This window comes from Falco punctatus, assembly GCF_963210335.1.
Source record: "Falco punctatus genome assembly, chromosome: 9".
Taxonomy (NCBI): domain Eukaryota; kingdom Metazoa; phylum Chordata; class Aves; order Falconiformes; family Falconidae; genus Falco; species Falco punctatus.
In genome coordinates this window covers 40759061-40774901 of record NC_137589.1, presented here as the reverse complement: position 1 = coordinate 40774901, position 15841 = coordinate 40759061, and the positions used below count along the sequence as shown (strand labels likewise).

General features: G+C 41.4%; 1 protein-coding gene across 5 annotated transcripts in view; it reads right to left on the bottom strand.

The window, feature by feature from the left end:
* GBF1 (golgi brefeldin A resistant guanine nucleotide exchange factor 1) overlaps positions 1-15841 on the bottom strand; it is a 110977-nt gene that overhangs the window by 17640 nt on the left and 77496 nt on the right. For all 5 annotated transcript variants that reach the window (XM_080400779.1, XM_080400780.1, XM_080400776.1 and 2 more), the window contains 13 exons: positions 12612-12747; positions 10061-10290; positions 9062-9230; positions 8762-8973; positions 7974-8072; positions 7359-7553; positions 6798-6984; positions 6245-6385; positions 5640-5728; positions 2268-2470; positions 1886-2009; positions 1459-1584; positions 793-875 (listed from right to left, as the gene is read on the bottom strand). In XM_080400779.1, the coding sequence (XP_080256905.1) occupies positions 793-875; positions 1459-1584; positions 1886-2009; positions 2268-2470; positions 5640-5728; positions 6245-6385; positions 6798-6984; positions 7359-7553; positions 7974-8072; positions 8762-8973; positions 9062-9230; positions 10061-10290; positions 12612-12747 (1994 nt within the window). The remainder of the gene's footprint in view (positions 1-792; positions 876-1458; positions 1585-1885; positions 2010-2267; positions 2471-5639; positions 5729-6244; positions 6386-6797; positions 6985-7358; positions 7554-7973; positions 8073-8761; positions 8974-9061; positions 9231-10060; positions 10291-12611; positions 12748-15841) is intronic.

Genomic DNA, 15841 nt, shown 5'->3' with positions numbered 1-15841 from the left:
CAGGCAGCATCCCAATCTTCCCAGAGCAGGCTCAAAAGGGAGGGTCAGCCTAATCACACTGCCCTGTTTCCAGCACGAGCTGCTGCCTGCCACTGCAGACTGAAATCAGCTGAGATTGAGAGTTGCATCCTGTCTCCTCAGAGATGTAATCCTCTCAGCTTCAAATTGTCTGGGCCTGGATTTACTGACAGGCTAGATTTCTGAGCTATTATTAAAGTTCTCAGCCCAGAGCTAGTGTGCACAAAAGGGCCTCAGCCACCAGGAATTCTCCTCAAATACTGATCAGTGCGCCAAGAGCTTCAGGAGTGGCAAAAGAGATTGGTGCAAACAGCAGCCTCATATGAAGAGCTCAAAGCAGAACATACGAGACTGAGACCTGGACATGTTATGTCAGGGCACCAGTGCTGTCCTGGGGATGAGATACTACCTCTAGTACTACATTAAAAATTCTAAAGAAAACCAAAGGGCTGGTCTGGATAACTGAGCCTTCTTAGATATAGCATTTCACGTGTGCTCATCTTGCTCAGCCGTTCTTTTGCATGTTGATAGAAGGCATGACATTTTTTAACTTTAGCTTAAGCTCTGCGGATTAAAATACCATGGCAAGAATCCATAGTTACAAAACCAGTGCAATCACTGTGACAGGCTTGTTACCACAGCCCCACATGGAGCTGGAAGTTAGTTTGAGGCAAACAGGCATGTGATCAGTGAGTGTCTCTCCATACTCTCCAAAGGTCTCACACACCAAACAACTCGAGTTTTCCCTCTGCATAGAAGATGATAGATTCTTACTTGATGGCATGGTACATGTCTTCCAATATGTCCTGTTCAAAGTCTTTGCCTCCATTCACACCTTTCAGGTTCTTTCGAAACTCCTGAAAAAGGTTACATCAACATTAATTCCTAATATCTCCAAGCTAGAACTGTGTGGCTAGGATCAGTACTCCACTTGTTGTTCATGAGACCAGAAGGAGATTTTCCTGTGTTCTTCAACATGTAGCCTCAAAGACTAAATACTTTTCTTAGTGGCAGTAGTGTGCAGCAACCCCTGTCTCTGCTCACAAGGAAACGTAATACTGGCTTAGCTGAGGCGAGACACCAGAATGACAGGTCTGTACCACTGCACTGACACTCACAGGACCTGAACTCTCCAGAAACCCACAGCGGTTCAACAATCTTCTCATTCTTATTGTGTCTTAGGATACATTTTGCTCACACACACAGAAGCCTCTGGACGAGCTCAGCAAGTTTTCTGCTAAGCCTGTATTTCTTCAGACTGTCCCTTGCCCACAGCTCCCCTCTCCAACCGTACTCAACTTCAGTGCTGCACACCAGCTTATTGTCTACATGAGCAATGGATGCCAGGGAAAAAACCCAGAGAATGCCACTGAGATAAAGACAGGTACTACACTGCTAGCAAAGCCAGAGAAGACAGGTGCCTGCACAGATCACACCCACCTCCAGAGTCATAGGGACATTCTGCTTGCGGACATTATGGTTGTGCTGGTCAGTGTTCAGCATAATAACTGCATAGGCCAGGGCAAAGCAGGCATCACTATTGGCAAATGGGGATCCATTTGATTTCTGAAAGGCAAATGTATGCACAAATTAGTCCTACAGGAAGGGTGATATCAGTCACTCGAGACAGCCATTTTCTTATCCACGGTACTGAAGTACCTCTGGGACAACTAAAAACCCAAGATTCTGGCTGCAGCTCCCACAAAGCACCTCAAAATCTATGTGCCACTGCCATCTACAAAACAACAGCTGCTGCCTGCAGGGCACAGTAAGCTTATACAGGCAGTTGGATCTGACATGTCCATCACGGCAAGCAGATGCTCAAGAATGAATGCAGTTTTGAGCTTTCTGCCCACCAAGTACACACCCTCCAATGTTCTGTGAAGGCTTCCAGCAGTCTCTGGATTACAGGTGCCTCTCCCGGTAATCTGAAGGCCTCTAGATAAAGTCTCAAAGCTTCATCCAGCCTTAAGCCTTGGAAGCTGAAAGTCCTGCGAGAAGAATGAAACATAATGAGAAACTGAAACAGGATGGGAAAGGTAGGATAAACTCACTGACTACAATTTTGTTTGCTGCAGCATCAGAACACCAGATTTCACAGAGGACAGACAGTAAAGAGTGGAGGGTGAGGAGAAAAAAAAATAAAATACCATGAACAGGCAAAAAAAAACAACAAAAGAAAGTAAACAATCGTACAGGTGATTATGTATGTAATCGTCTCTCCAGTCTTTACAGAGAAAGATACTCACCCAACAAAGCTTTCCAGCAAGTCTATGTTCTTACGGTCGCTTACAAATTCCCCAATCATCTTTTTGTCAAGGCGAGGATTTTCCCGCAGCCACCTGGCCACCTCACTGTTGTCAATGGGGGTGGCAAGAAGGTTCTTCTCCTGCAGAAATTGTATCCCTTTCTTTGGCTTTTGGTTGAACTGCTCTGTGCCGGTTATCAGGAGCTGAAGGAGACATTCTGGTAATTACAAGCTTGAAGTGCATTTCTTACTTTAGATTGTTCTTGGTATTTGAACCAAAAGCGAAGTAGAAATGTTTATTCCATGATCAAGTTTATTGTACTGAGTAATCCAGGAAAAAGGCTGACCAAGGCCAGAAAACCTGCATTCATCACAAGGATTCACTACCAAATAATACTGGACAGAGCAAGCATGAGCTGCCATCTTGGAAAAGCTCTGACATTTCACCGAGATATTAGCTCTGATACACACTAAAGCAGGTGGGGCATTTTGGGTAAACAGAGCAGAGGAGGGTCTCTGATGAACCCCAGACATGTAGCAAGATCAGCTCTACCCAGTTGCAACAGCAACACTGCTCCATGCCCTCTTCTGTACCCTTTAGCTCCTGGTGTTTTTATGCTACCTCAGTGCCAGCAGACATGCAGTAAGAATCCTTAGCATTTATTCAGCAGGTGCAAGGAAGAAGTACTGCAAAAGCTTAAACCAGAAAACCAAAAAACATTCTGTTAGTGAGACATGGTCCCAGGAACACCTGGTATTCTGGCATGACAAAACTACCTGTCAGCTGGGAAGAGCAGATGCATTTTTGGTTTTAAGGGAAGTCAGCTACTATGCCCTGCTTCATTCTTATTTTAGGAAACTAGACTGTACCAATGTCAAAGTGTATTAACACACCTGACTAAGAAAGGGTTAACTGAACGTTCTTGGTGGTGTTCAGAAAAACCAAAAGCACAAACAACTGTATGAACTTTACTAAGGCACCAGAATAAATGTCAGTTCCCTGTTAGCTCCTATCACGATCAAACTGCTAGCGATGACCTAGTGAACTAAATTCGTGACCATCATGATTACTAGCTCCCCTGGGTTTCTTAGTACCTCAGAAGCCACCAGCCCCCTGTTCGTTGCTTCCCTGCTTGTGTGACATCCTCAAATTGCAGCAAAATACAGACCCTGAAACAGCACAGAGCGCACAAGGACCCAGTGAGGGCATAAAAAAAACCAACAACCATGTGCTGCCCTGGTATAACAGGCCTGAAGGGACTGTATGACGCTAGCAGCATTTCTGTTCAGCTGTAAATCCTGCAACCTAAGCCCTAGGGTATTCTATGGACTGGTTATACTTCTTAAGACCACCTGGAAGACTGCCGGCAGTTTGCACTGCATTTATAATCATGTCAGTGCTATGCTTCTGAGCTTCTGGTCACTACCTTTGGAAATGTCAAAGAAAACTTTCCATTTGATGCGTGATTTGTTATCTGCTTTTATTTAGCTTTTTTCCTCCTTCCACCTGTTGTAATGTTTAGTACTTCAGAGGTTAAAGGAAGCACAACATGCTGGTGCCATGCCAGCATCAACATTACTAGAGCTGAGTGTTTGGTGTGCCCTGTTTACATGCTTAGGAAGAAACCATTAGCAGATTTAGGGTCAGGAAAGGATTTTCCCTGGGCAAACTAACAGATTTATGAATGTCTTTCTGCCCTCTGCGGCAGTGTAAGGCACTACCCTTTTTCTAGGACCACCTGGAACTGTTTTTAAGGAAACTCAGCCACTGGCAATGCTCTTGACTCCTATCCTTGTTTTCCAGCACAGTAAAGCTGCAGTATTATCAGAGGTTTTCACTTGGAACAGTGGAAGCACTCCATGCAAGTCTCAACAATGGACTTTCACAAAGTCCATCAGCAAAGTTGCCACAAAAGCTAGATTTAACGCAAAGCAAAGGATTACAAATGAAAGAGTAACTAAATCAATATTCATTTATTAGAAATTAGCTAATGCCGAAACTCAGTGGTTCCTTTGAAGACTGTGCTGACAATCACTTCCCCCCACTATCCTTGTGGCTTGGGAAGCCAGTCAGCATTATCCCACTGCAGCACTGTGTTGTAGGTAAAGAACCAAGTTCTTAAGTACTGTAGCAGAATTTCTAGAGGGAAACCAATGCCTTAAATTACATTCAGATCCAGAGACTGCCACAGCAGATCACAAAGCACAGATGAGCACAGCAGTAGAAAGAGATCTGTTGTACTTTCTTCAGTGTTTTTGTTTAAGTAAGTTTAAACAAATATGACCACAAATATGACTGCTGCTCCCTTATAACAATGTAAAATAAAAACACTTACACTGGAGACAGAAGTCAGAAGCCTTTTAGTCAGGTACAAATCAAAACCTTCTCTTTAACATAAATGAAATGTTCAAATCCATTACTTTATTTTTCCACTGTATCATCTGGCTCCTTACCCAACAACTATTACGGCCACTCATGTTTCATCCAGAATATGTGTCATTTTCACACTGAAATTTAGTAATCTCTTACTTCCTAAATAACCTAATCTACCTCACGTATATGTTGTGCAAAGTGAACAAAATCTGTACAAAGAACATCAGTGAATAGGGAAAAAAACAAACCCAAACCCTAGCCAAAAAAACCACAGTCCCATGTAATCCATAGCGACTGTAGATATCATGTTCATCCTCTCTCTGGAGGTGAACAAGCAGGCCAGCACTTGATGTTTGACACAGAACAGCAGATAAATACAAAAGCCATCAGCATGGAGCACCTCCTGCCAACATTAGACCTAGACTGGAACCACTCAGGGAATGGAAAGCTGACGAAGTTTAGACTGTGACTTGGATTAATGAGTTTTAAAGAAACAGACATTTAGACAAAGAATGGCTTTGCCACAATCAAGACAATCTTTCCAGTCATCCTTATGATAAACAAAACACAGGAATAAACAAATCAGAATAGTAGCCTAGACTGTTCATTTCTACTATGGGCCTCTTGGTATGCTCCCTGTTTACAGCTTTGGTAACAGTAGGGAACCTACCCTTTTTGATGAAAGTACCTGACTATTTCCATATAATGCAAACTAGATGCAGCAACTTTCCAACCCAGAAATCAGATGGACCCAGCATACAAATTGTGCCACAGAATTTCCCCAGCACCTCTTGCAACTTTTAGCAAAACTAAACCAGAACAGATAATCACTGCTGCCTCTGCAGTGTAGCAGGATTTTCAGTGACTGACTATTTAATTCTTATCATGGGAGACTAGAACTCAAAATTTCTAAGGTATGACCAGTTACGCAAAGCCCACATGAGATCAGAAGCAAGGAGAACACTCAAAGATGCATTTGTAGTACATTCCAAATCATACCTTCTTTTTGTTCTTAATCTGCGTAAGTTCCTGAGGGCTTGGAAGGATACAAGAAAATCGAGTAGGCTTCCTGGGGATACTCTTCTCAGCTAGAAGGACAAAGCATCATTATAGTTAAAACTATCCCCAGAGTAACACTCAGCCCACTAGTGTCCCATCATAACTTTCAGTCATGGAGTCTTGTTGCAATATGCTGCCCTGCAAATGGCAGTCACACTCCTATTATTCAATTACTACACTCCTCCCATCCTCTTTTTGTCCTGGACAGTTTCACACATCCACAAGATTTAATTTTCTGGCTGTTCTGACTACTTGCATTACTGATCCCCTGGAGAACTCCTGACTGCCTTAAAAATACTAAACACCTGTATGAACTTCACACTTCTGCCCCAAAGTGACCCACCAGATCTAAACCCCTCCCAGGAGAAATTTAATAGTTAGTAGGCATATATAGCACACACATAATAAATATTCACCACATACCTCCTTCTGATTTTGAACACACAATAGCTACAGTGGTCTATAGCAGAGCAGGACCAGTCAGCAAATGTCAGGACCATTCTCAGCATACGCACAGAGTACCAGGGTACCACAGAGACTATTACCTGCCTCGCTTCCTCCTTCCAGTTCCATGCAGCTCTCCTTCATCTGGTCAGCCATAAGGCACCCACTGGTGGGAGGACATGCCCCAGCAGGCTCTGAGACTGCAGTGGAGGATCTTCCCTCACTGAGTACTCTCTCATTATCTGTAGAAGTTAAAAACTCCATGCATAAACAAACGCATAAGGCAAGGAAAAAGCTAGCAACAGAGAAATAATGAACTGATCACTCTAAACTGAACATATGCCTATTCAAAGGAGCTCCCCCCAGTGACTGTGATTCCTCAGTGTTTTGTCTACATGGCATGCCCTCCTTCTGTTGCGACTGCCAGTCTTGACACAGTCTTTATATAAAGCTTCACGTGAGGGGCACATTTTAGTATCTGCAGATTTTACAAATAACAAGGTTATTAACATCAGCATGTAGTTATAAAGCATGCAACAGGAAGACTGAAAACATATACTTAAGGAGCTTACTATGTCAACTACCAAAATGAGATCTGCAAGTTTAGCACAAGACTAAAGTTTAATACCAAAATATCAAAGAAAGAGATCTTACTATTGCTCGTTTCTTTGGTGCTGTTCATGGTTTCTGGGCTGGATTTGACAACCTCCTTCTCTTGTTGATGTATGTTACTCAGCACTTTGGCCTGGCAATGTGCCTCAGTGCTATCTATCACTGTCAGCAATGCTTCCAGAGACAGCAGATGGACAGTATACAGCTGTCCAGAAACTGGGAAGGCATTCTGGGAAATAAAATGTAAGAATTGTCAACTTGCATGCCTCTCTCTGACCATAAAGGGGGAAGGAAGTCTTCCCCCAGCTTGGGGGAGCCTAAAGCATACGACAGAGCACCCTAAGCTTTTCATACAAGGCCTTCTAGCATATACTTAACAGCTTAGCTGCTCTGACATTATTAAAGAATCACGGCTATTCTCTTCTGCTTCCAAATGTTAAATGGCTGCCTTCATCTCTACAAGATTACTCACCCCAGATCTTTCAACTACTCCAATTCTTAAACTCTGCACCAGCGCTGACCCTTGTTCCGAGTTACTGGGTTCCCCTCCAGCACCCCGCTGCCCCCTCCCACCCCCGGCAGCCCCTGGCCCGCGGCCAGCACCTTGGAGAGCAGCTTGGTGAGCTCCTCGAAGAGGTTGGCACAGTAGTAGTCACAGTCGTAGTTAATGTAGAGCTCCGTCACGAAACTGGGAATCCTCCACAGCTGAACAATGGCCTCCAAAGCCATCTCCTTCATTTCATAGGGCATCTTTGGGTTTTCCACAGTGATTATTTCCATCAGCTTCTTGACATACATCTGGCAGAAACACAGGGCAGCTCAGTTTAAGAAAAGAAAAAAAGAAAGCAGGACAGTGAATAGCTTTGAGGACTACAAAAATAGATTTAAGCTTCATCTTCCCACATGACACTCGGTCTTTAAGGATAGCTTATTCTGAAGGAGGTTGCAGAAAGGTTTCAAATAATTCTGCCACTCAGTGCACCTGAATTCTCTGTTCTAAAAAAACCCCAACAGTATGAAGGTAGGCAGTGCAGTACACCTATCTCAAAGATGTTTTATTATTCAACAATAAAAGTCCTACACAGCCTACCCAAAACCCACTGAGTCATTTATAAAAAGGTAAATTGATACTTAGACTTTATCTTACCGCCTAGCTATATGCATTTAATCAAAGCCCAATAAATTATTACTAGGCACCCAGTGAGTCAAAAAACTCACCTCCAGTTGGAATTTCAGATGCTCTCTCATGCTCTCAAAGAGAAGAAAGCACACCCTGAGGGAAGCTGCATACAGATTGAGCCGTTCAACACTTAGTAGCTGAGTAAGAAACAAAACAAAAAAACAACATTAAAAATTATGAAGGCTAGTCATGATGTTCTATAAGCAGCAGTACTGTGGCACTGCAGGCATCACCTGCAACAGCCTTGAGACCCACACACTGCCTCCCATAGCAATAGTGTTTAAAAAAACAAGCCCTTATTCAACCTCCTGGTTTCACTTTTTGCTAGTGAGGATGAATATACTTAATTCTCTTCTGCTTGTGGTAACACTGTTCTTAGTACAACTTTGTTCTTTTGCCAAGTCCACAGATCTTTTTAGTAGTTGAAAGAACCTGGGAGAAGACTTGCCTCTGAGATGGTCCTTGTGCAATTAACAGCTTGGTACACCAAATGTTCTGCCTACTACTAAGCTGGTAACCTGCATCCATAATTACGTCAAAACCAATTATATCAAAACACAGTGTTGCCCCACAGTAACAGTTCATTCAAATAACCTTCATCCTTCTTGGCCCTGGTCTGAAGAAAGCAGCACATGGCAACCCTTCTGGCTTTGCAACAGCACTGTTTCACTGGTGCAATTCAGAACTTTTATTGCAATGCAGCAGAGAGCTTATTTGAAGAGTGAGACCTGCCAAAGCTCAGAATACTAAATTCTGATAGACTCTGATGCAAATTAGTATCTGACTCCCCAGTGCCATATGCCATGCTAGCATAAGCCAGACTCACTTGAAATAGGTGCCGGCACAACTCCTCCTTCACAAGTCCCAAGAGGGACTGGCAGTTTGCAATGGGTGCTGATTCTAGGGCAACAGTTAGCAGCTGCAGCCCCATGTGGATCATCACCTCAGAGTTGTGGCGGTCATGAGGGTTGGTGAGTGAGATAAGAAAGCGGAACAGTTCTCTAATACATGGTAGACCATACGGGACCAGTGCTGCTCCTAAAGGAAAAAGACAGATTAGCACTCTTAACTTTGCTTTTGTTTTTTGCAGGTGCCTAACAATGTTACAGCACTGCCCAACTCTCACCTTCTTTTAGGGAAGACTGAGTAAAACGTACTCCTCGGGGATTTACATAGTCCATGTCATGAACCAAGGCAGAGTCAGAATGTTCTGCTACAGATGTGCACTCCTCTAGGACCTCAGGGATAGACTCCACGGAAGCTGACTGGATCTTCTCCTCCCTCAGACTTTCATTCTTCATTGATACCAGTCATTTTGGAATGAAAGAAGCAAAACAAGAGTTAACAAGCACTAGACAAGCAAAAAGAAAGGCTTATTGTTCACTGTTCATCCAGAACTATGAAAACTATACAGGTCACTAATGGAAGAGGAGCAGGAAAACAAAATTTAAGAGAAAAGAGCACGTCTAGACAATCTGCACCCTCTCTGCCCTTTCACTTCCATTTAGTTTTTACGCGTTTTACATAACTCTAGGTGCCCAGTCTCAGGACTTGACTTTGAAGATACTCCTATAACCAATCAGTTCTTACTGCCCCAGAGGTTAGGATCTGGCTCATATTTTTTGTTGTAAATGCTACATAATTTCAGTGCACTATTTCCATCTATGCCTTCTTAGCATTTTTATCATTCAAAACACCTGCATTGCTGAAAGGTTCTTTGCAGCTCTAATCCACCCTCTCAACAGTACTACTGTTGCAGAAGAAGTGGAGACAACACTGAGGAAAACTTGCTGACAAAGGCCTTGTTCAGGTTTGGCAATATTTCACAGCAACAGCAATGCACATGCACAAACACCAACAGCTGCAAGTAAAATTGTTCCCTAAAGATAATAAAGTGAGTTCTGCAGATTTCCTCTGTGTTTCCCTCTAACAGTTTCTCCTTTAGTTATGGTTAATGGTATCGGCAGGAGTACAACTAGCTATGTAGGTGCTTTGATGGGCTGCACAGTTATTTCTGAGCCAATGGAGATGGATGGTCTCAAGAGAAAAAAAAGAATGAATGCTTGTGAATTTACAAATCACTTACAGCAAAGAATGTTTTATTCTGACCCTAAGAATAAACTACCTGGAGTTCGGGCTGATTTTGATTTTCAGTGCCTTTGGCCTCATTTGAAGGTATTCCTGCATTAACTCCCAAAGAAGTGACTTGGTCCAAGTCTGTCAGGTCTTCCTTGGAGGTAATCTGTGAGGACAACTCCAAACCACTGTCTGTCGCTGGGCTGACTGCTGATGAAACATTTTCTGAGCTCCCAGAGGAGCTGGGAGAAGGACCATCTATGAAAGTAACTCCACTTGCTGATGAGAAATGGAAGCAAAAAGATCAGTGTTATTCTGTTCCTCAACCACAAATTTATACATTCAATACAGCAACAAAGAATTACTTGGATCACTGCTTCGCACAACAAATGCTCAGATAGTTATGCATTAATGGAGAGAATGTACATAAACTAAGCTCTCTTCTGCTAGGTATTAATGGATTAAATAGATGAATGGGTGAGATACTAACAGTCCTCTAAATTAAAGAACAATAGTTGGAATCTAACAGGTTCAGCAAACAAGGTAATTCACATAATTAGATAAAGGGTGCAGAGTGTTTCTATAATGAAGAAGGAATATGAAAGTAGTCCAAAAGGTGTACTTCACTCTCTGATACAATGGCACAATCACTTTAAAGACTTGAATCAAGAATTAATCATTCCTTCAAAGTGAGAATTTTAACTTGCTTGGAAGACAAGAACTATTTCTTTAATTCTCCCTAAACAAATGGAATTGTAATAGAATCCAAATGGTCTGAAACAGAGCTGTGAAGAATTTTTACTATTTCTAAATATGAGACAATGCTCCAAGAATCTAAGTTTTCCTTTAGACGAAACCCACATGCAGGTCTCATGGTTCTGAGGTGAACTTAAAAAATGTAAACCAATTATTTTTAAAAAAGAGAAGATATACTGCAGGGCATGGTAATAAAGGCACAAACCAGAGTTATGTTATGAATTTACATGTGAAATGCGTATGGTTTTGTACAGTGGTTTTATTGCTTTGGTTTGATTTTTGGAAATAAGCAGCAGAACATTACCTGATTTTTAAGAAATGTAATGGAATACATGATCAATTTTGCAATGTTATCTTCTTCACCTGATAAGCCAGGATTTTGGCCTAAAAAGCACCATTAATACATTACCTCACACTACAAGGTCAGAGTTAATGACATGCTTTGTAACACAAATCAACTTTCTCTCTAAAATGTTACAGGAGTTATAATGCTCTTTAACGGAATTTAATACCTATTTGAAAACTTAAACATTAACAATGGTTTATGTAGAGATAAGTTCTCATCTAGATAGATGTTCTGAGTTATATGCAATTTGATTGCATTTATTTTCACCATTCATGCCATTGTGTAGAAACACACTTGGGATCGTTCCTGCTACACTGAATAGTTTCCTGTGACAGAACAAATGTCAGAACTAGGTATTTTACATAGCTATTGTTTCTATTTTCCTCTCTGCTTCCTTTCGCTGTTCATGCTTATTTCTCAGCCGCCAAAACGTAGAGCACACAAGACAGTGTCCTTTGCAGCCGGAGGGACTCATTTAACCAGAGGAGAGGTTAAAACCAGTTGTAACTACTTAGTCTCCTCCTACACCTACATAACAACAGGATATGGAAACTCCCCAACGTTATATTCTTGAGCTTGCAGCACTAGTCACATACTGTATCACTTCTGCAGGCTGAATCAAAGCACGTGGAAAAGGAGTCGTGTGCATACCCGTTAGTTTCCTGCGCACAACCCCCTTTCAGGTAATTTTGCTATTCTCTCTACTTCTTCCCCTACATAACTCTTCATGCCTTCTTACCATATCAAGGCCTCTACTCTTCCCATAACAGTTGTAAGCTGTAAGTATGTACCCCATATTTCCCTGTCCCTTAATGAGTGTGGCCTTTTATTCAAACTTCATGGACTGTAAGTGCACTTTCAGTCTTCACATCTGTAGCGAGAGATCCATTCATTCATCCATCCTTGATGCTTAGGTTTCCACAAATCTCTCAGTTTTACCTGTGTATTTTCCCCAGTCACACTTTGCTCCTCCCTCATTACCACCACACTCATACCCTTTGGTGCACCCTTCAGGAACACAGGAAAGAATACATCACTTAAGTCAGCAATCTCCTGTTGCAGGAAACCTTCTCCCCAGCTCCATTACTCTTAACTCTCCTCTTGCCAGGGTTCTTGTTCTCAGTCTCTTCCATGTACCTGCTGCACCCTCCAACTCCTCTGTACCACACGGCTGCCCATAACCAGCCACCTCTCCAGGTCCTCATTCCCTTTTAGTACACACCACCCCTGTAAGGCACACTGAAGGCAGAGAAATGCTCTCAAGTTAGCCACAGGACCATGCTTTTCTCCATCAGTATGTATTCCATCTTCTTCAAATTCTTTCTCCTGGACCTGAAAACCTATGATATGTTTTATTGCTATAGTCACTGAGAAGTAATATTAAAAAAACCCAACATCTAATGCAAAACAACATGTTAAGAGAAAGAAAATTAGGACAGATTCCAAAAAAGCTCTTGAACAAATGCTTTCTAGTCTCTGGAAACAGATTTCAGCTTACCTGTGGTGTTACTAGCATTGGCTGCTGGTTGTTCTGTTCCAGCAGAGACCTTAGTAACATGGCGAGGTGGTCTGGGTGATCTCTTCTGCTTTTTCCATTTTGATGATTCGCTCATTCCTCCAGCTCTCATTTTCAACTGAAAACAAATAATCATTAAGAATATCAATATAGCAAAACCATATAGCACAATGGGTTACATAAGCCAACCCACAAAGGCTGTCTCAAACACTCAAAGTCAGGCAACAGCACTTGAATATATCACACAATCAGCACCTCAAAATCATGCAAACCAGCCCCTGACTCCCCTCATGCTAGCCAATACTCCATGCCTGAATCAAGGGACAAATTACTGGAGTTACTCTTCTATAATACATACTTATCAGTTGAATTATCACAACGCTCCCTCTTCCCTATCAATAGCTCCTAGCTTTGTATCAGGATAAAGAATTCTTAGACCTACAGGCACATCTCAAATCTCTTTGGTTTTGCCAGTGTTTCCAGACTTGTAGAGGACATCAATTAAAGAATATAACCAAGTGTTAGTTAGGTTTGACATTCAATTAAAATTTAACCATCTATACATGAAGGCTGAGAATGAAGCCTGAGCACCCTGTCCCACACAGCAGTCTGCAGCTCTGTCACCTATCTCTTGCCTCAGTTTACTCTTCATCTTTGTAGCAATGCCATGCTCACTTTCCTCCAGGTATCTTTCACCGTTAAGAAGTGTTTCTCTTAACACTTCACTCACTCCTGGTGCACAACACGTTGCAAATATCACCCTAGTGGTTTAGAAACAAACTATATTCTGCTTTCACCTGCCTTCTGCTATTACTCCTCTTCAGATTTAAACTAACCTAACCCTTGACATGCTTCTTGACCAGGATCCTACCTCTAGTTCTCATACAGATCTTTGATTGGCAAACAAGAACCACAGCCGGAGCAATGCAAACTGCATGGTACTTGCTGCAGTATGCTGTTACTGCAAACACACACAGATGCTCCAGAACTTCCTAAAAACAATACAACACTTAGCCACATGGACAATGGTAACAGCTTCCTTCTAAAGGAAGTTCCTCTAAGAGCAGGACTGCCCTTACGCTTGGTTTGGTAGCTGCAGTCAGCTTTCCTGATGCTGTCAGACCTCTTCAATTTGGGGTGAAAATGTAACCACTGATCAGCTACCCTCCATATAGTGGAAACCATTCAGCAAGTCTCAGTACCAGTCCCTACTTGGTACTCTTCTTTGTAAATTTGTCATGGTTAAGTTGTATTTCAGGCTGTAATATTCCTTATTTTTTATATCCCTAGCATCAGACTTAAATTGTCTTCAAGACAGCTATATTCTTTAGTCTCTTCCTTTTTCTGCAATTTGCCTCCTTCTAGCTACTACTCTTCTTAAACGCCAATAAACCCTCTAGGTTCCACTACTGTTTTTCCATCTCTTTCCCTTTTCCAGCTACAATTCTAAATCACTGCACATGGCTTGTAATTTTTCTCATTTAAACAAAGCTTGTGAAAATGTTATGTCCCAGTGCAGTAAACCATTTGTGTAACTTTTCTTTGCACCACAAATTCTATTTGCTTGATGACTAATCCCCAAGTTTTAGCTATGCTACAGTTTCCTTGAGCTTGTTAATTAAACGGATACAGAATTACTTTGCTCCTTTTTATTTCTTCCAAATTTTGCAGCAAGAATCTCCTTCTAAATCACAGCTTCTGACAAACATTATGTGACAAGCACACAGCTAAAAATAAAATTTTCTAGATTTCAAAATGTTTTAAAATGCTTATGGACCAAATCCTTTCATGTAAAGATTGCCAGCTCTCTCATCTTTCCTATTCACTGCTTCACAGGGCTATATAAAAAACCATATTATCTTCCATTCTTGCGAATTCCCAATGCTTCATTAGTTTCTGTTTCCATTTTAAAAATGTCTCTGAGCCTTAATTATTACCAATAAGTTTTATTCATTAAAGGCTTAAGCTTCTAATTAGACCAGGCAGTCTTACTTTACCTACAAACAATTCTAGAAATAGTCATATTTATTTTTCTCTCCCTTTTCAGTAACTTATAAAACTTGAAGACTTACAGTTCATTGTACCAAACTATTTAATGTAGGAAGGAATACCTGAAAGCACTATGTTCTAAACCCAAGAAAGTCTGTTTCACATAAATTCAAAGTAACAGATTTGCTTCTAGCTACTATATCCTGTTGCAGTATTTTGACAGGTAAAAAGTTACTTGCTAACAAAAATTGAGGCAGGGGGTGGGGGGTGGCAGGGTGCAGAATTGGATCAGCAAAATGGAGCCAAGATACTGCTATGAGCTAGCCATGATGGTCCCACTCCTCTGACCCTCCTCAGTCATGCTCCTGAGGAACAGGTAACTTGTGAACCATCCTATCAGAAGGTTCAAGCTGTCAATTTACTACTTCTGATCTCTCCCTTTCACACAACACCAAATGCCATCTCAGTTCAACACCAGTCCTTTTGAAAAGGCACTTTTTCTCAGACACAATATTGATTTTTCAGTGATTGTCCTGTGTTTGTATTAAATCCAAGATTCCTCTTCTTGAGGTTCGGAAGACATATGCCCATCTGTCATCATTTTGACAAACCTGTGCCACCTTTCAGAGACCAAGTCAAAACAGCTTCAGATGGATGGGATACCATTTAGTCAGGCAAGCAAAAAGGCTCAGTTGATTTTTGAAGAATCTCAAACATTTAATTGAAGTATAAAGAATCCCAAAAAGAATCTAAGGTGTTTTTTGTTTGTTTGGTTTGTTTTGGGTTTTTTTGACAATTTAACAGACAGGTGAGATTATCCAGTAAGTCTTTTCCACCTCATACCATCCAGTATTTCACATTCTACACAAACAGGTATCCTTCTATTAGAATTACTACTAGGATTACCTAGGACTACCTCCCATAATCATCCCCTCTCCTTCCCCTTTTTAAATTTTGCTATGTCCTATAAATAAGGGATAGTAAACTACAATGACAATTGCATTGCTTAAAAAAAATATTGCAGAAGCAAACTGAAATGCTTAATAGAAATGTTTCACCGGTATCAAGGGTCTATATGTTGCTTTAACAAACAAACTCTGAGTTTGGGAATTCTAAAACAATACATGTATCAAAGGACAGCAAAGTAACATTTTTCGTTCTGTATTTTGTATTGAATTAAAAGGTAAGAATTGCATGACATCTTGTTTTTTAAGTTAGTAAAA